The sequence below is a fragment of the Aythya marila genome (assembly GCF_965140915.1).
Source record: "Aythya marila genome assembly, chromosome: 11".
Taxonomy (NCBI): domain Eukaryota; kingdom Metazoa; phylum Chordata; class Aves; order Anseriformes; family Anatidae; genus Aythya; species Aythya marila.
In genome coordinates, this window is record NC_139052.1 from 8,314,506 (window position 1) to 8,335,192 (window position 20,687).

At 42.5% G+C, this 20,687-nt stretch overlaps 1 protein-coding gene across 8 annotated transcripts in view; it reads left to right on the plus strand.

The window, feature by feature from the left end:
• TMEM266 (transmembrane protein 266) overlaps positions 1 to 20,687 on the plus strand; it is a 77,399-nt gene that overhangs the window by 52,279 nt on the left and 4,433 nt on the right. For all 8 annotated transcript variants that reach the window (XM_082768963.1, XM_082768968.1, XM_082768966.1 and 5 more), the window contains 4 exons: positions 216 to 272; positions 1,826 to 1,964; positions 3,260 to 3,375; positions 13,902 to 14,088. In XM_082768963.1, the coding sequence (XP_082625089.1) occupies positions 216 to 272; positions 1,826 to 1,964; positions 3,260 to 3,375; positions 13,902 to 14,088 (499 nt within the window). The remainder of the gene's footprint in view (positions 1 to 215; positions 273 to 1,825; positions 1,965 to 3,259; positions 3,376 to 13,901; positions 14,089 to 20,687) is intronic.

Below are 20,687 nucleotides of genomic sequence, written 5' to 3' on the forward strand. Positions count from 1 at the left end.
CTGACTCAGTGAAACGTCATAAATATGGTGGTTAGAAAACAGTACCTCCTTTTACAATACACAGACCTAGCTATTTCTGGATCCTCATTATTATTTAGAAGAAATACATAATGCATAGATAAGACAAAAATGTACCCCTAAATAGATAAAGGACTAAGTGTTTATCTACAATTGCAATGACATTCATCATTTTTTCCCCTAATCTATTTTACTAGACTATTTTGAGGATTGTGGTCCTTGGCATATGGGATTACATTGAAAACAAAATAGAGGTGAGTAGTCTTACTCTTTGTACTGTTTTCCAGGCACACACAGTAAAAATATTAAGAACTGCTCTGGGTGTCTTCGTTACAGATCCGGTGCAATACAGATATCTCTTAAATCAGATAAGTATGCACATACCTCTAAGTGTATGCTTGGATACATAGCAGTATGATTCAGTCCCTTGTTCTGTGAGACTCTCAGAAGAGCATTGTATTTGAAAATATTTTATTACATGGGGAGGAAGGGGCTGTAGGGTTTTTGATCCATGTGTCTATGATTTTATTGTTAGAGCTGTGCTTGTCTAACAGTTGGTACCGCTACCCTGAGATAATGAACAATATGAGTAAAAAGTGTTATGTGACTTGTGTAGCCATGTCCTCATAATCAAGTTGAAAGTAGAACAGATTGAAAAATAGTGTGTAGTTTTCTGATAGACAATACAATTTTGGCAAAAAAAAAAAAAGTATTTTGAAATGATTTTTTTAGTTAAATCTGACTTTTGATAAACACTGTCATTTATACCTCAAATTAAATATGAGGTAGAATGTGTATAATGTTCCAGAGACAGAAAAGGAAATGCATATGTTAAAAGTAACACATAATCCCAATCTGGGCAACAATCTGGGGAGTGGGAAAATGAAAAACTCTTTCTTGATACTGTCTGGTGTTCACTGTCCATCAAATAGGAGCAGTTAGAAGTGTTTATTTTCAATACACTGGATTGTTATGCACAGTTCTGACTTGTAGTGGTTACAAAATCTATGTCCTGTCTCTGTATGCAAGCCATTAACCAATGGTCTTTGGCAGCTGGGAAGCATCCCAGCAGGAACGAGGACACGGTACTCTGTTCTACCCTGCTAGGCAAGTGTAGCACACGCACAACTCTATTGCCAGTTTGCTGTGAGATGTGTTTACTCTCACAGTTGCTTTTTCTGATCTAATCCACAATGCAACCAACATCATACAAATCATTCTGAATAGTCCCTGTTGCCAAAAGCCTTGAAACCCTTGCTGCCCAGTAGCAGTGAGAGCAAAGTCTTTCTGTCTTGCCATAGAGCCCACACATGCTGTGTATTCAGGATGTGGCCAAGAGCCATTAAGTCACTTTGCTCCATCTTTTTCTACTTGTCTTCTTGATCTTTTCATTTAGACAGTAAAATCTGTAAGCAGGGAATGTATCTTTTTGGGGGGATGGCATCATCCCAAGTAATGGGTAATAAATACCAGTGATAATAAAACTCTTCAGCAGCAGTATCATTTAGTCTCACTTCTACATGGAGATTTTGGCCAGGTGGTCCAAATACCTTTCTCTCTTCCTGCCCTCCCATCACAGTTTATTTCTCCTCACCTCATAAACTGTGGGTAAAGCACTGAAGAATTCTGTTGCACTGCCTCAAAAGGACGCAGCCTTTGTGGGACTTGGCCACCTCTCGTATCCCTTTCACATACATACCATAATTGCATTTCTTTCTGGGGAAGTGGGAGTCCTTCATGACCTCAGGCAGAAATGGCAGGGCTTGTGATCTTTAGAAAGAGTTTGAAAAAACTCATTTCTCTCTAGGTGTTTGATGGTGCTGTCATAATCTTGTCCTTGGCACCAATGGTGGCCTCGACAGTGGCTAATGGCCCCAACAGCCCATGGGATGCTATCAGCCTTATTATCACATTACGAATATGGAGAGTGAAGAGGATCATTGATGGTGAGTGGTGATTCAGTTGGTGACTCCAAGAATTACCTGACAGGCTGGGAAAAAAGAGGTTTTAAACATTTGGAAAGAATGCTTGCCTTCTTCCTCTTACAATTTAAAAGCACTGAAGAGGAGAGAGTTATGACTCCCATGGAGGACAGTAGGTCTCAAGTTTGTGGTTGTTTTTTCCTGTTCCCTTTGAGCCTTTAAAATTGATCGTTTTGTATTTTGTAAGGCCCCTTCAAATCCCCTATCTGGTCAGGAGCATTTTCTTACCATGGTAGTTCCATGCTGAAGGTGCTCTCTGCAGCGCCAGTGTGTGGTACAGCACAGTTGTCACTAAGCATGAGTCGTGTGTTTTGCATAGACCTCTGTGGGGAAGCACCAGGAGAGAGAAGTCCTCGGGAAGTCAGGATTGCAGAGCAGCAGCAGTGGCTGTGCCTGGAAGGAAGGACTTAAGTGTAGGCTACTTTATGCGAAGTGGTTTCAGGCATTTCAGGTTACAGTGATAAGAGGTGGGAAAGGAATAAATGGAGGATCACTTTGGTCCTGCGTGAAAGATCAGTCAAGCTGTTATTTTTGATTCAGATACCCGAACTATATTGAGAGTTGAGGAAAGGTCATAGCACCATGAGTGAAGTGTCCAAGGCAAGTTCAGGATCTTTTGTAACTTCATAAAACATCAAGAATTGCAATAAATGTTGAACAGCGTTGCTCATCAGTCTGAGTTTGCCTTGATTGTGAGAAAAGCAACATTTCCAAACACATTTGGAAGGCCTATTGAAAACTGGGCTGTAGCTTAAAAAACAATAGAAGTTGTTTCCTTTTTGTTTTTTAAAGTCTCCTTCTTAGTCTACTATTTCCATCAGGGACTTACTTCCTACCACCAAGTAGGAATTAAATGCTTAGGGCTCTGGAATTGTTCTTCTCCCAAGGGAACGATGCTGTTCAGGTTTAGAGGGGATAGGAGCAACTCCAAGCAGAAAAATTTGCTACCCAGCAATTCAAAAAAAACCTGTGGTAAGCACTGGGAAAGATCAGCATTAGTGCCAAAGCTAGGAAGAGCAAGCAGGATGCATTTCAGCTCAGCCATACAATTGGAATTCTGACCAAACAAGAGCTAGGCCCTGCTTATGACCTGTATTTCAGGTGTTAGAAATCCTTACCCAGAAGAAATACTCGAGTTCTCTCACTGTGGTTGAAAAGGTTGAAAAGGCTTTAGTCTGTAAAGGGTTTCCCTCCAATTTAATAAATAAATAAATAAATCACAGCTGGGTTAACTTTAAGTACTTATTTATGTTTTCCAGCCTATGTCCTTCCAGTGAAAGTGGAGATGGAGATGATGATTCAGCAATATGAGAAGGCAAAGGTTATTCAAGATGAACAGCTGGAAAGACTAACCCAGATCTGCCAAGAACAAGGGGTAAAGTTCAGTTATGTTTTTATTTGCGTAGAGCTTGTTATGGCAAATCAAACAGTTTATGTACCTTGCCACAGGCTAAGGTTTGAGGAATATTGCTAAGATTTCTGTTGCAAGGTGACAGATTTCAGGTCGTTAAAGAAATATTAGCTGCAGCCAGGATATTGTCAGCATGGTATTTGTCAAACAGCAGTTGTCTCCCTCTGCTGCTGTGCATGTGTTTTTTAAGGTGAGGAGAACAGTTGTGAGGAATAGAAAAGGAATGTTTCCAGAATTTAATTTATTGATAGAGTGCAGTTAGACATAATATTCAGAACATGCAAAATTCATGCAAAAAGATTGCAGCAATATTAAAGCAATATTCCTAGGCAAATGTATGCATCTGCAGGAAGGCTAGTGAATCTCCGTGCTTTGAATGCAGGAGGCAGCTTCCCTGTAGGTCAGTCAGAGGCTCACTTGGCAGACTTCTGTTGCACCAGAAGCTTCTAGTTTCTGGAAGAAAGTCAAGATTTTAGACTCTTCCCAACCCCCCCAAATGTTTAGTGATTCGGTCTTTGAGATAAAGGAGGTGAAAGTAAAAATATCTCAGACAAATATGTTTGAGAAAAGTGTAAAACCATCACTCAGGGAAGAAGCCAGGAGTTCTGAATTACACTTAATCTCATGTAAATGAGTCCCTGAGTAAGCTGCTTTAAAGTCGAAACCAGCCATATAAGTTAAGACTCAGGCTAAGCAGGGCATTCAGGTCACCACCAACCCACAAAAGACTGATCCTCCAAGTAACTTACTTCAATTGCAGAGATAACTGTGAGGTGTCCAAGTAAGGGCTGGAGTTTTCTAGCATCAGCTCCCACTCCCCACCTGTGACAGGTGCTTTTCACATATAAAATGAGGGTTAAGTCTGAGTGGATCAATCAGTCAAAAAGCTGAAGGGCCTGAGTAGACTGGAAGGGAGGCAACTCATCCCAGAACAGGCCAGCTGTCCAACGGGAGTGTAATCTGAGTAGGGATTTAGGTGCCCATCTCTTACCTAGGAACCTAAAACCTGTCAGCAGTCCTCTTCATGACAACTTTGTGCAATGATATTAATATATCCCTGCTTCTGCACTGGTCATGAAATGAACAGGAAATGGTACATACCCAGTTTTACAAAGAGCTTATCCTTTGACCAAACGTGCTAGACAAATCAATGATTTCCTGAGTCCCACTACAGTATTTTGTCTGTCAGACCACGCTATTAGGTTAAAGTTCTTGACAGACATAAATTTGAAAGCATTCATTTTTAGGAGATGTATCATGCAGCTAGATAATATTCTCAATAGTTAAACAATGTCTGTAGTCTGAGTGAAAATGGGCTCATTATCCCAAGTGAGGTTCGGGAGTAGCTTTTGCCACCTTGCATTCTGATCCCCGTTCTCTTTATCTGCATGCCTGGCTTGCCAAATATCTAACCATGGTAGCCCTAATCTGAGCTCTGATGGTTACAGCATAGCTGTACATCAAGCACAAAGAAATACTGCTTTGGTAGATGAGTAAATCTGTGAAAACAGAGCAGGTTCTCTCCTAGCTTTCAAGTGTCATCAGCTATAGAAAAATATGGACTATAGAAAAGTGACAGCATACTAATATCTCATGTTTTACTGTCCTGAGTTCCTGCCAAACAAATGTCTGAGCTGTTTAATATGAGGTAAATGTACTAATTTGCTGCCGTTAGCAACAGAAGACATTGACACAAGTACTGCATCCTTTCTTCGTAAATTAATAGATTCATAATTCAGTCAAGAACAAGTTGTCAGCATTATGATATTCACATTAACATTGTGTACAGTATCTGGTGGGAAAGATATCTCCTAATGGTATTTAATGTCTAAAATTCTGCCAGGTTTTTGCTTTTTCATTTCATCAGCTTTCCTGACCTTTTAAAGGATTGCTCATTCTTGGAGTTTGAGTGTGCATGTCTGTGTGTTTTCAGGAGGTGTTGCCTACAGCAGTTTGGCTGTTCTTGAGTCTGGAGCCCCGGCAGGGAGGATCTCAGGGTGCCTCGCCTGTGCAGGGCCACATCTGATGCAGGCAGCTGAGGTAGCAGGGAGCTAGCTGCCCAGGGCCACCTCTGCACACGGGCTGACCTGTTGCCTCCACTGCACGCAAAGTATTTCCCCTCTGGGTACACAGCTGGGCACACCAATGCCAGCCCCAGGCTACCTACCTAAATAGGAAGAAGAGGCAAGCCACTGTGGTTGTCTGCATCCCAGCAGTGGATGTAGATACTGCTTCATCCCAAGGCTGTGTCATTGTGACCACACCAATGAACTACGTTTGTTTAGTAATTATAGACAGGGCTGAAAACGTTCCTGTTAGAAAGATTTCTCAGCATTTTCTTTTCTGAGATCTTGTTTGCTCTGTCAGGGAATAGGGATTGAAATTCTGAAGGTGTAACATCTTCTGCAAATGAAATGATTTTGAGTGCTTTAGATAAATATGCAGTATTTCTGGTTTGTTCAGGATTAAAAAAAATAAATGGTGGCCAGTTCTCTGAGAAGTCCCATGCCCTCCTGTTTTGAAGCTGATACTTAAGACTTGGCAGGCTAATAGCCTTCTTGTCATAGATGAATTTTAACCTGTATTTGTGAGCAGTTATTTCCTCCGTGCTAAACCATGTGATTTGAGTCCTTGTTGTGCATCTACACAAAGGGGAGGAATCAAAGTCACAACAACAGCATTTGTCTGGCATTTCTTTCCATGTAGGTTTGTTGAGTGGAGTTGTCTTGTTTGTAATTAATGTAAACATAGCCAAATGCATGTCATGACTGCATGCTCAATTTAAGTTGGCCTATGTTAGTACTGCTAACTGTGCTAGGCGCATAATCCTCCTTCCCCTTCTGCCCAACTGCCTTCTGCTGTTTATTTGCACAAATGCTTTTAATGAAACAGATCTGGAAAGTAATCAAATTAAGCTTAGTGTAACAAAACAAAGTATCAGTTTTTATGGGAATAATTTCTAGAGCCTGGCTCACTGCACAGTTGCAGAATTCCTTCTTTTGGCCCGAGGCAGGAAATGAGGTAGCAGGAATGAAAGATGAGTGCACAAGCGTAAAAGGAAAGCAAGATCACCTGTTTGCCAACTTGTACCAGTGTAAGGGTGTTTTTTTTGCGTGGCTGCATTGTTTTTTGTTTGCTTATTTTTTTTAATGTTTGGTTATACATGTGAATAATTTATCTTTTCCTTTTGCTTAAAGTGTAGCTTCCTGGAGAGCCAAATTTGTCAGCACTGAAGTTCCCTAAGCATCACTAAGTAAAACGTGCACAAGTCTTGCAAGTCCTTCAAATCTTCCTGTGCTCTTCCCAGTGTACCCAGTTTGACCTGGCTTCCAATGCCCCTTCCCATTTTCCCTGCGAGGACAGCCTGGGAGAAGGTTGGGGTTGGCTGTGGCCGTGATCACGCGTCCTCCACATGCGGGTGCCTTTGAGCCTGGCCAGTGTCTGCATCCCCCTCAAGCTGTGCTCCTTTTATGAGTTACCCTACCGTGACAGAAATTCTTGTTGCTCTCATTGCTCCATCTTTTCAACTTCTCCCCTCACCTCTATTTTGCTCTTTGGTGACCAAACATCTATGGCATAGCCTGTTCTAATGAGAAGAAGATGGACAGGTCAGATCAGACCAAGCAGCAGTCTGCATGGGGGTCTTTGCCTGTAATTCAGCGAACGGTGCTGCATATAGTGTGTGAAAAATTGAGTTCACATTTAAAAAAAAAAAAAAAGAAAGAAAGAAAAAGAAAGCAAGAAAGATGCAACCCCATTGTCTTGCTTTTTGAATTATGCTTCATTTGTCAGTTGTATGTGCTTTTGGCCAGTGATAGGATATCACAGCTATAAAGCTATGTTTCCATTCCTGAGCAACATTGGATGTTCCTGAGGATATACTTGTGCAAACATGAAAACTCTTTCCAGATGTTGTTTTTTTGGCCAGCTATACATCTGAAAGCCAGGATATATTTTATAAATTATGGGTGCCTGGACTACCACTTTGGTCTCTGTAGTACCCTGCTGAAACTGTTTGAATAGTTTGCTGTTTTATTTATTCTCTGTTGGACAAGAAAGATGTCATTAAAAGGGAGTGGAGCAGGAGGGTGGTCAAGGCAGAAAATGCCGAAGGACTGAGATGGTTAAACAGAACTTCACAAAACCTCAGAAACATTAGGAATCACAGTAATGGGGATTTCTAAAAATGTGTAACAGTAAAAGCTAAGGAAGTCTCACTGTAATTACTATAAAATTATAGAAAGAGTATATTGCTGATGGTATTGCTCTATCAGTTTAATAACTTAATTAAATCCTAACACAAAGAAAATCCTGAAGCTTCACTAGAAATGAAAATTCCAGTTAAGGAAGATTGTCTTGTTTTTTTTCCCTCTGGAATCACCTGTAAAGGAATTTCCATTTCTGATAATATATCTAGTTATATGATCTTTTCTATTTAACTCTCATAAGAGTCATTTGGCTAAGTACTGTGCAGCCCAGTCTATGTATTCAGCCTTATCACAACAGCTCCTTTTCTGTCAGCTCCTATAGAATAGGGTTTTTCATCATTCTCAAAACTGTAACAAGTATGGAAGCTATAATTTCTTTTTTATCTTGAAATATAATTTGTACAACAGCTGCTAGCTTAATGACAGGGCTATTTAGCTGGTAAAATTACCTATCGGAGAAATAACTTATGTTATCCTTTTGCAATAATTTTAATTCATTTCTAACTAACAGTCATTTTCTTGGTGAATGGAAGGCAGCCAAGGTCATCCCATGTTTCGTTCTGCCCATAAATCATTAGTTTGCAACTGTCTCCTGATTTTTATTGTTACCAACAATGACTAAACTAATGGAAATAAACATTGGATTGTATCCCAGTGGCAGATGAGTTTTAGGGCAGGGCGTTCTGTACAGACAGCACTAATAGAGTGGAGCAAAGTTATTACTCCTGCATTAGACACAAGTAAGCTTCTGGCTAAAATGTTCATTGATCTCTCTGAAACTATGTCAATCATACTGCCTTGCAAGACCATTAAAGGAAAGTACTATAAGATTCACTGTTACGTCTGTCCCTTCTTGAGTCTTACAGGCATGTTGTAAAACATCAGATAGGATGGGTGGCACTTTTTATACAACCAGGCATATAAACTGAGATGTTATGTAGAGCTCTGGGTCATTTTACCTACTTATAAATAATTAGCTAATGCATTTGTGAAGGGAGGAGGTGCACAAGCATGCCCTGTAGTTCTTTCTGGTTTGTTTCCTGCCAAAATAGCACTAATGTTGAGAACAGTAAGTCAGTTTAAATTTCCAGACAATTAGCTTTCTCTTCCAGCCTGACAATGTAACTACTTGTTCTTTTGTGAGATGATCTTTATCTCCCTTTTTCTTGGTAATAAGTGTGTTTTCACATGAGCCACATGCATCACACCTTTATTTTGCACATCTCATCCCATGTAAATATAAAAGTTGCTCCAGCAGCGATACATGTATAAAATACAAAGACATCTTAAATTTTAGTATGGCTTTTGCCTGCTGTGAAAAAATCATGTGTGATTTAATCCTTTGTACCCTGCAAAGTTAGGATTTAAGAAGTGTAGCCCAGTGCTTGTGAGATCACACCTGGAGTGCTGTGGCAGTGGGGGCTCCCCAGTATAAGAAGGACTTGGACACACAACAGTGATGGGTAGGGTTGCGGAACATGGTGCAGGAGGAGAAGCTGAGGAAGCTGGGCTTGTTCAGCTGTAAAAAGAGATGAAGAGGGATCTTACTGCTGTCTTCAGCTCCCTCAAAGTGTTGGACTAGGTGACCCTCAGAGTCAGTTTCAGCCTAAATTATGCTGTGATTGTACAAAGTTTTCAAATGCATTTTTCCATTGCGAGGTATATTAGGAGCTTATTGATAAAGGAACCCACCAGAAGCTACCGAAGTAGATGTAATTAAAGACAATAAATAACACAGGTGTGCCGGTAAGTAGTATTATTCAGTTTGTAATTATCTGAAGTCAGGAGGTAGTTTACCTTAGTCTCTCAACAAGTTATCCTCCACACAACAAAGCTATTTGCCTGCTGGCGCTCTGTGAGATTTCCACGGTTCCTAACACAGAGGTGATACCTATGAGTAAGTCAGTCTTAATTAAAACAAATCAAAGTGAGTGTGTAAGTTCGCGTGCCTTTTTTTGCTTTTCCCTTATGATAAGCTTTTTTTTTTTTTTTTTTTAAACAGATAAGCTCTTGTAGGCTGAAGTAAAGGTCGTCTACTTCAAAATAAGAACCATAACTTTCTCGGTATAGCTCTCTTGTAGTTACCTGTATTCAAGATGCCCAGATCCATTCAGATAGCTGCATCAGCTCCTACTGCAAATGCAAGTTTCACATGTTAAGCTTTGGCCCAGAATTTTTACTGAAAAAGAACATTATATTTTACACCCTCTGTGGATTTATCTGGCCTGCTCTGATCTGTGTGACATGCAGTCCGAGCAATCTCATTAGTTCTTTTACATGTTAGAACTGCCCGAGGTCAGCACTCAATGTAATGTCCAATAGATGTAAGCACCTGCAGAGTGATTTGCTCTCTCAGTCTCTCATTGAATTATGCCTGTAAGGAACACACACTTCTCTTAGGCTTAACCTTTGTTTTTAGCAGGTTGCTTTTAGTGGTCAAACCTGCCAGCTTCTCTATAACTTGGGATATTTTTTAATACTTGTGAGCAATTAATTCTGCACTGGTTTCCTGAGCATCTGCATGCCTTACATTAGCTAAACCCCTAGGAAAATCTGTGTTTCCTGATAGACTTTTCTTAGATATCTTTATGACTGTCATATTTTCTTAAATCAATCCTTATGATAAATGGTGATTTGCCATCCCCCAGTTCCTTTTTTGAACACGGCACCGTAGCATAAGAGAGTTTTGTTTTGCGTTTGTAAGCAGTAATATTGAGCTGGGTTTTGACCCTGTCTTGTGCTCTGCCATCTGTGACGGAGCTACGGTTTGTGTCTCTGTTGTATGAACCACTTTGCATCACTGACAGTGAGTGTGGGAGTGTAACAAACACTGTCATTACAGGGAAATACCCTCCTCTGACAATAAAAAAAATGACAGTTGCATACACAATAGTATCTAATTCTGACTTGCCACTCTTTTAATGACTACGCAGGCTTCAGGGCAGACTTCAGAGACCCGGACGCTGACCATCTGAGACAGTGGAAGGGAGAGCCTGTGTTACCCAGCTGCAGCTGTGTGGTCTTGTAGGCAATGTCGGTTCTTGCTGTTATCTTTCTGAACATCTCTGTGTGCTGTTATGTACCTTTCATGTGATGTTGAAGTCCCGAGCAGTGTGCTGCTTTCCTGTGAATGTAATCCTTGTATCTGCTCTTGCCAGTGGTGTGTTCAGTTCTGGACTTTACCCGTCTAACCCAGCGGTAGACAAACACGTAGATGGTATTTGCAGCAAACAACACGAGAGGGTTCACATAGCACTTCAGAAGCAGTGGGTGAGTGCACTCCACGGGCAGTGGATGAGGGAAGCAGTGCATGAGCCAAGGTATCAGACCTGGCTTCCAGTTTCTTCTGCAACATGACAGTTGTGCCACCTTCATAAGCAGCTGCTTCCTCTACTGCTGCAGACAAAGGCATGCATTTCTGCCCTTTAAGCATAAGATGGCAGCAAAGCTTCTTCTGTTTCTGTGGTACCAGAGTGAGTAGCTGTTCACCTGGGTAACTGGTGGTCGCTTTTTCTGTGGATTCCAGTTTTGCATGTGGGCTGTGTGGTTGGGACTCGACTAAGGCACTCGGTTTTGCTATCCAAATAGGAAATGAAGAATTGTTTGTAAAAAGTGGAGTTATCTGGTGCAGAGATCCCAGGCAATGGTTGCAGACTGCTACTTGGTCTGGCATGTCAGGCTGAGTGGTTTATAGCTTGTTGGCAGAGCCATTTTAAACAATAAAATTCATGAACTCATCTGTTAAAAGCTGGACGGTGCTCGTGCGTGGAAATTTTAAGGGTTAACAGTCATCTATGGATTTAAAATATTTGGAAACTGTTGCTTTATTAATTAGGCAATGGAAGGAGGAGTCAGAAAGTTGGTCTCTTCCCCCATTTTTGCTATAGGTTCACCACAGCAGGAAGGATCACTTGGTTTGCATCCTTTTGCACAGCTGTAAAATGCAAGGATTCTCTTCAAGCTTTTGAAGCTTGAAGATTTAGTTGCAAGGTTTAGCCAATCTTCATAAACACTTAAGGTAGCTAAATGGGGCGTGATGCAGAAATAGAATTTTTGAGCTCACTTTTAAGTATTTATCTATTTGTGTTATAAAATGCCTGCCATTTTTTCTCTTCCATGAAAAAAATTCTATCTTGTTTCTAGGCCGGAAGTAAGCATTTTAGAAGCACCGTTTATTTTTTGGAGACACAGGAATATTACTGAAGGATGAAATGTGAAATGTAGAAAGACGGTAATGATGCCTAATTCTTACTGCCTTTTCATTTGAGCTAGGATTAAGCAATAGTTTAAAAAAAAAATCTCCAAATTTATTTTTTACCCTTCACTTTGATAGGTGCTTCTCCTTTTATACCAAGGGAGCATTTGAAAGGGTGTTTTTTCCCCTTAAAGGTGAAATATGAGCTATTTGGCAGTTTCTCTTTCCTTCTAAGATTCAAGAATAAACCTGAAATTCTCTTTGTTGTAAAATCAAGCTCTTGACAACTCTTTCAGCGCTGAATGGCACATTGGTACTGCCACCTCTGAAATGGGTGTCTGAAGCCTTGGGAAGGGGTTGCCTGGGGAAAGAGTTAGTTGTCCCGTTTTGCTACCTCCTAGCTGGTAGGTAACCACAAAAAACACCAGCAGGGACCTGCCATGGAGATTTCATTGACGGATCAAGGAGCAGGGCTGTGTTTTGATGTTTGTTGACACTACCTGACTCTTCTGACTGCCACAGCCAGAGGCCCTTTGATAAGAGCAATAGGCATTTCATGCAGCATTTCACACAGCATTTCATCTGGCCTGCATCTGCCAGACCGCTGTCCACTGATTTAAAGAGAGAAAAAGCTGCAAGCTTTGTTAAATCCCTGTAGCAGGTGGTTTGAATGTGTCCAGAGAGGTAAAACTGCTCTTTTGCTCTCTAGATTTGAGTTCTCTCAGCAGGCCTTCTGATCACTGTAAGCTCCTTTGCTTATGCTTGGAAAGCAGATAGTCTCCAGATATGGCAAGTTGGAATCCCTTTTTCTTTTCTCTCTCATTTTTACCAGTCTAAAATCTGTGGAAACTCTGTCTCATTTCCCCTCCAGTCACTTATGCAGCTTGGAGGAACTGCTGGTTCTCTGCACCTGGTGTCGGTGCTGTATCTCCTGTGGACCGCAGGGAAGCAAACTAGGTCAGCTGAAGGATTCCAAAATCTGACAGCAAGGTAGATCGGAGTCAGCATCTGAGAGCCAAGAGCCAGAGCCAGCTTCGTTTAGCCGACGTGCTGTTACACACTGGTTTTCAAGTATCGGGGTGCTAATTCCATCTCTGCTGAAACACAGAGTGACAGGTGCAGTGTGGCTGCTGGAGCTTCATGCTCTCTGATGGTTTTTCAGGCCTTGAACTGTGGGAAGCCCAGCAGCACTGCATTTTAAATGCCTTAGCCTGTTACTTGCCTCATTTGCTTTCCCCTCTCAGATTCTTTATAATTAGATATGACTTGGTCAGTGCTGTACTACTGATCTTAAAAAGAGTCTGAAGAGGGGAAGGACAGTGGGATTTCATAGAACTTATATAAGGTTTTAAATGATCTCTGCAGCCTCTCTGGAAAAATGATTTTCCTTCTTGCATTACGGAAGACATGTGGCTGTCAGACACAGGAAGAATATGCTGTGTCCATCAATCAAATTGTACCTGGTAACTTCTGTCTTCTTGTCTATGTCTGTTTTATAGCATCAGTCCTGAGACAAATCCTATTCTGACTGCAGAATGCCATTAACTGCTGTAGCTCATGTATTTCAGGAGAGTGGACAGGAAAGTGGCAGACTGCCCCCAGGAGTTTCTGCACACTGGGGAGTACAGAAGACTTGAGGCTGGAAGAGTACCTCAGTGCTGCTGATAGAACCTTCCTCCACAGAAATCCCCGTTATGAAGTCTGGCAGATTAGGGATGTTTATCAAGAATCTAAATACCTAAATGCTTATCAAGGGTGGTCTTCTGTAAAGGTTTTCTTTCATTTAGCAGTTTCGTCTGTAAGAAATTGTCCAAAGGCGTGTCTTCAGGAGGCAGAGATATGCAAGAGAGAAGACCAGCAGGAGACGGTTGTTATTTTTAGATGATATGAACAATGGTCTAGTTCACATGAGCTGCGGGATAGTATCAGCACCTTGGACTCAAATCCCAGCCTAACCACATTGTGTTTGCTTTCCCCAAACTGTAGTGGTTTAGTGATAAACCAAAAAATAGGTACCAAGCTGTAGAACATGGATTTCTGACCATGTTCACCTGACATGAGTACGTGTTGTTGTTTTATTCTTCCAGTTTGAGATCAGACAGCTGAGGGCCCACCTTGCTCAGCAAGATTTGGACCTGGCTGCAGAGAGAGAGGCTGCGCTGCAGGTCCCCCATGTACTGAACAAACAGAGCAGCAACAGATATAAGGTGGTGGCAACTGAAGATTCAGACGATGAAGGCACTGAGAACATCACTGAGTTGCAGACTCCACGAGGTGAGTGCTGTCTGTGTGCTGCTACCTGCTAGCACAGCTGTTCCCTTGCATGGAGTGACTGAACCCACAAAATACTTTCACTCTGCTAGTGACTTGATTACTTTCCCTGGAGACTGCATTTTCCCATTTTTGCAAAGAAGCTGTGTCTGCTCCAAAGTGGCAGGAGCTGTTATATTTATGAACAGGTTCTGATCAGAGCCAATAAAATGACTCGGGATGAAAATGACTATGATGTACCTTCCCAGTGTCCTCATGTTTATATCCCTCAAACACTAAAGCAGCCACAGCCAAATTGGAATTGGCAAAACAATAATCACTCAGAGGTAAAAGCAGGGCAATTGAGAAGAACATTGAAAAACAGTTTCTGAGTTTGGCTGCTTGCATTTCTGCGGTTTAGAGAGGACCTGAGGCAGTTCTGAATTGATGTCATGTCTCACAGCTTCTGCTTTGTCTGTCTGCACAAAAACCTGGTTTGTAAGTATTCATAGTATTGTATTTTTTCATAAAAGTATCAGGTTAAATTTATTAGGCCAGATTAGCCTCACCTGTAAATATTGTGACAAGATAGGTTACATACCTTGGGAGTTAGTTTGGCCAGTTTTTTACCCTTTATTTTTGGCCATTTTTTGAGTCCATCTTCATCCAAGCAAAGAGTCTCGTGTCCGTTGGGAGGTACTCACGAGCATGTATATATGTGTAAGAGGAATACAGACATAGCTATGTAATTTCAGCCATGCAAATCCATAGAAACCTGCGTGTCACATTTTGTTCTGTGAGCTACGTTATGTTTTGTGAATTAAGGAATACAAGACTGTCTCTCTTCTACTAGTCCCAGCCATCCTGCTCACTGCCCCGCATCCCAGCTTGCCTACCAGGGTTGGGCGATTGCCCACACACCAGCTGTGAAGCTTGCCTTGCCTAGAGACTGTTCTCTCACTTGGTGCCTTAAAACTGCCAGTGCTGGGCAGCCCACCTGTGCTTGGACAGGGCAGCTCTGGTGCCAGAAAAGGAGCATTTGCACACTGTAGGCAGCTCCTGCTCACCTGTCAAAGTTTTACATGCCTGTGGTGAGCAGCAGTCCTGTGGGTGGTCTGTGAGCTGTCTGCTGGGCCAGGTGTGTTGTTCAGGGGAACACTACTGCTTATATTTACCTAGACCCGTGTTATTTTTGTCACTGAAATCTAGAGCAGAAGGCTTTCTTTGAAAGGACAGCTCTTTGTCCCGTGATCCCCCAATGCTCACAACGGAGGACAGAATGTGTCGTGGTTTCACTAATGGTTACCGTAATATCCCAGAGAAGACAACATTTTTCACCATGGTGATACGTTAATCTTCTCTGGACGTCCTAGTTTGGTCATTTTGGTAGATGAGCAGTATGTGAATAGATATGAATTACAGGTTTGCCTGGTATCTTTGCCACACTCTAGAATTTAAGGCACAGAAGTATCTTAATCAAAATTTTAAGAGAAAAAGCTCACCAAACTTTTTCAAACTATATTTTTTTCATTCTCTACACAGTAATGAAAGCACGTAGAAGTTGTTTGTTTCTTCCTCTTTAATAATAGCCAAGCGCTAACCACAATTCAGCTATTAATTATTCCTGATTCGAAATTGTGTTTAAAAGCAGGCAGTTGAGCAGGCTATCCCCTGAAATGCATTTCCCCCTTTTCTGTAGGATTTCAGAGGTTTCCCCAGTGGATATATTATAATTTATGCATGTGTTCCTTGAGGGTTACATTTGGACAACTGTGCACAACCAGAGAGTGTTGTGCTCAATTATAAGAAGGCTTGCTGAAACTACAGTGCTGTGGAGGTTAGTCTAATTATTTTTTCTGTGCAAGGTATTCAGTCCAACTTCCAGGTTAACACAAGTACTCATTATTTGTTTCTCTCTGTAAATGCTGGCCACACATGCAACAAAGCAGGAGTGATTTCTATGTTCAGTAAGGTTACGTGATGTGAGCAATTAATGCTTTTTACTGGAAAAGTATGTCCAGCAAATAAGAAAAGGTGCATTACTTCACATAACAGATAAAGTGCAGTTATGCTATATTTAAACATTCATACTGAGAATATAGAATTAATTTCTGATTCCCAGAGGTCAACTAAAAACAGAGGAGGAAATATTTTTTTTGAGCATTTTATCATATACTGCATACAAAGCCTTCATAGCTACATCATTTTCAGTGTTTTTTCTTCAGAAGCTAAATTTAGGTCATTGAATGTTTTACAGTTGTCCTTTATGTTGAGTGAAGCAGGAGTTGAACAAAAGAAATTTCCCAGAGCCTTAGAGCGAGGCCTTATACCATCTGTGGTAGTACCATCGTGGTGGAGCACTGAAAGGGCGCCCAAGTGCAGATTGCATGAGAAACCACAAGCCGAGCAGTAATGTTCAGTGCTGTAGTTCACCATCCAGGGAGCAGTCAACTGAGGCAGTCAACAGTCAGCATGGATTCTGCGTGGTTTTTGCATGGGGTACACCTGATGGAAGAGGAGCATGTCCTCAGCTGAAGGGGCCCCTGTTTACACAGCATGGGATGGGTTTATCAGGTTGGTGTAGGATCTCCCATCAGACCGGTGAAATGCTCATCAGGCGTGGCTCTGCAGAGCAGAGGCTATCGAGACATTTCCTCTAGGTCATTTCTGCACCTCCTGCTTGTGCTGTAGTTACCCTGGCTGTGCTATCTTCAGGGCTTCCCACACCACTTGTTCTGCGTGGAAGCGTAAGCCACCAGTGTTTTCACCCCTGACTTTTTGGGTTAAAGTTGATATATTGCCAGTTACTGCTCTCTCTTATCAGACTGCATTAGGAATTGCTTTGCGTCCACTTTCTTTTAGCTGTGTTTTTCCTCCTTAAAGACTCCAGAGTGATGACTGCAGTTAATCATCCTTTGTGCTACATTTGCGAGCTTTGAAAACCGTCTGTAATTGCCTATTACAGTGACTAGTTTAAGGACCAGGTTGCTAATACTGTTAAAAGAAAAGCTACAATTCAAAGCCACAAGCCAGCAAAACAGTCTCTGGGGGGTCCCTTCTCTTATGCTCTGGCAGAACACGAGCCCTACGTACAACACCTGAGGGCAGGGTATGGCATGGAATGCATGTGTTTGTGCCAAAAACGTTGTCAGTCTTCAAAAAATCACCATCTTTGGAGAGCCCTGGGTTCTGCCAAACCAGCAAGCTTTAGTTGGCTAGAGAGCATATGGCAAGAGAAAACGGGATATTCCATCTCAGGCTAATCTCATTTCCCCTGTCTGCACTGAACAATGGAAACATTGAGTGCAGAATGCTTCATCGTGGACGGGTTATGGAATAAAAGAGCATTCAGTCTTTTTGCTCATTTCCCTACCTAGGAGTTTTATGGGACAGTGCATAAGCTGAAGCTCCTCAGGGGCTGTAGCTGTAGCTTGTACTCTGGTATTTATACCAGGTTTTGTGGAACCATTCAGTTCAGCGTTCAATAAAGCAAGCCAAGTAACCCCAGCACCACGTGGTATGCGCAGCACCTCAGGGAGTTGTGGAGACACACCGTGGCCTGCACCAGGAGAGTGCTGTACGTACTAGCTTGTTTGGAAGCTTTCGGTACATACTGCCACCCAGCTTCTCTTTCTGTGGATCTCTTTCTCTTTGTGAAGTACCCTCATTGCTGGTGTGAGCCCGGGAGAGGCAAGAGTTCCCGTCTAGTTCTGGCAGCCAGTAAACCAGCGGGGTCCCACAGGGCTTAATGCTAAGGCCAGTTTTCACAATTGTTATACATGATCTAGACACAGGACTTGAATGCGTGCTAAGTTAGTGGGTGGGAGCTACTGACTCCCTTGAGGGTAGAGAGGCCTGGCAGAGAGATCTTGGCAGACTAGAGGGCTGGGCAATTACCAACTGGTATAAAATTTACCAAAAGCAAGTGCTGGATTCTGCACCTGGGATGGGGTAATCCTGGCTGTATGTTCAGCCTGGGGGATGAGAGGCTGGGGAGCAGCCCCGCAGAAAGGGATTTGGGGTCTTGGTCAGCAGCAAGATGAGCATGAGCCAGCAGCATGCCCTGGGAGCCAAAAGGGCCGACCGTGTCTCGTGGTGTATCAGGCACGGCATTGCCAGCTGCTCGAGGGAAGGGATCGTCCCGCTCTGCGCTGCACTTGTGTGGCCTCTGTTCTTCTCTAAATGATGATTTTTTTCTTGATGAATTTTTGCCTCGTGCAGTATGAAGCTGGTCATGGCCAGCATGACATCTAACATTTTCTGCTCCTGCACAAATCATTTTTACTATTTAGTATACAAACCTCCAGGCTCCAGGGAATTCCATGTTCACCACACACCATATAGCCATTAATACTTCCTTCCAAAATTTATTATTCTGTAATCTCTCCCATAATATATGAATTATGGTCTCTAGAGGAAATTCCTCATTTTCTTGCATATATCATCGCAATTCTTGAAGTTCTGCAGTAGTTTAAAATTGATGTGCCAGCCTTATACACATTTGAGCAAGAACTAGACCCCCGACTCTGTTAGTTCCCATTGCAGGAGGGTTATTTTAGCTATTCGGAGCTGAATTTCCATGTTTGCGGGGTTATCGGGAAGTGGTTTTCTTTGTGGAACTGCTGCAATTTATGTTCTTGCTTAGAGCAAAGTAAAACTTGCTCTCCCTGTAGGTCCTCAGCGTTCTGCAAGTGAAGGAAGTGGGATATTGGCAATAGAATATGAAAAAATCTGGAGCTTCAAAGGGCTCCCCATCAGATTATTGATAAGCTGTCTGGGAAGGCAAAGTGGGGCACCAGAAAGCATTTTGACAGTTGTTGCTTGCAAGGCAGTCCGAGCTGGTTTAACACTTCTGATTTTCCAGCTCTTAAGCCACTTCCTTTGGTGATCGTCCGTTAGTGATCTGAAGAGAGCCCTGTTACTGCAGAGCAATAGATAAAATATAGTGTTTTTCAAATGTTGAAATGTATCTACTCTGAAGCCTCCGCCTGGGAGCGGTTATATCTCATGTGCGCTCCACTTGGCCGTTAAACTCCGTGAATCCTTGCAGGAGACTGGCTTTGGCTTCTCCCATAGGTGCTGGTTTTAGGCTTTTGGGTTCTCTGCACTGATATCTGGACAGAAATAAAGGAATTAGACCTTAAGTAATGGTTAAGTACATGTGTGGGTAGTTAGTGAAGTGAGGCTCCTGAATTTCATACCAAAGGGGCGAGGTAGAAACTCTTTATCACTTCCCAAAGTAGAGACCAGTATAATATTTTGGTTTTGAATCCATTTCCTTAAATTATTCTCATCTTACCCTGGTGTTTACCCTGAAAGTTCTTGTTTCATCAGTATCCATGTTCTTTGTCAAATTATGGTGTTCTAGCTGCAACAAATGAAGCTGTTTTGCAGAGGCAGACCCAGGCTCCTGTGTTTGCTCCAAGCTGCCTGTCACAAGCCAGCTCAGATATGGATCTGCCAATCCATATTTACAGAGAAAAGAAAAAATGTTGAGAGGTCCCCCAGGCCATCCCACACCCAAAGCCATCAGCCGTGGCCACTCACAGATGTCTTACATCTCAGCCCTGTTCAGCTCAGCCCACAGTGCTCTTGCAGCACAATCTGCTAAAGCAAGGGCCAAACCAACCCAATACCTCATCAGTTAAGGATGTTGGTTTTCTGTCCCAGAAATATCTGCTAACAATGGATCCCGTTCCATGTCTTGGATTTTCCTTGCAGACAGTGACTTCCATCTCAGGTTCATTCCTTAGAACCAGGCTGAACCTGTTGCTGTTTTCTGTGCAAGCTGACTTTGACAGTTCCTCTCATGGTGGATTATCTCACGTGCTCAGGCATCCATCCAGCTTCTCCAGAGCCCGTGTGAATGGAAGTCATGTGAGCGCTGCAGCTTGCACCAGTGAGGCAATCTGCCTTCATAAGGAAGTCTTGCGCAAGGCGCCAGCTGGCTGCTCGTATTTCCTATTGGCACAAACTTTCCGTGTTGCTAGAGGGAAAAGAGGAGACACCTTTTGGGGCCAGCAAAGCAGAGCGGAAAAAAATTCCGCTCAGGTCATCTTACGCAAGACCAGAAAGGTGAACTTGGCACAGCACAGCCTAGGGAGCATGCATGTGCCTTCATAAATGGGCGTACAGGTGAGCAGTGAGCTACACTTGGTCTGCCAAGGAGAGGAGCTAACGTCTGGCTGAGAATTTGGTTACATGTTCAGATGACCAAGGTCAGAGCAAGCTGAAATTCCAGTGCATGGCAATTTGCAGGGGAAAACTCCCTGGGAGGGTTACAGCTTCACCGGGGAATTTTCCCCTGTGGACCACCAGTGTGCTCTCAGAAATGCATGCATTTTTCCTCCTTCATGTTCCTTCTCTCTTCCTTTCTTACTGCACCCCAGTGGCACAGTAAGGCTGTGTCCGTTTCTTGCCAGGTCACATTGTGGTGGTGTTTCTGCCTAGTTCCTGTTGCTGTTCCTACATCTAGAAGTGTTCGGGGGTCAATAGGTTGGTCCTATAGCTTATGCATTGAAAAACTTTCCTGCTCACCGTGTCTTTGTCTTTTTAAGCTCCTTGCTTTCAGTAATGAAGGATATAGTCAGAGATAATGGGAATTGTTTATAGCCTGTGATACC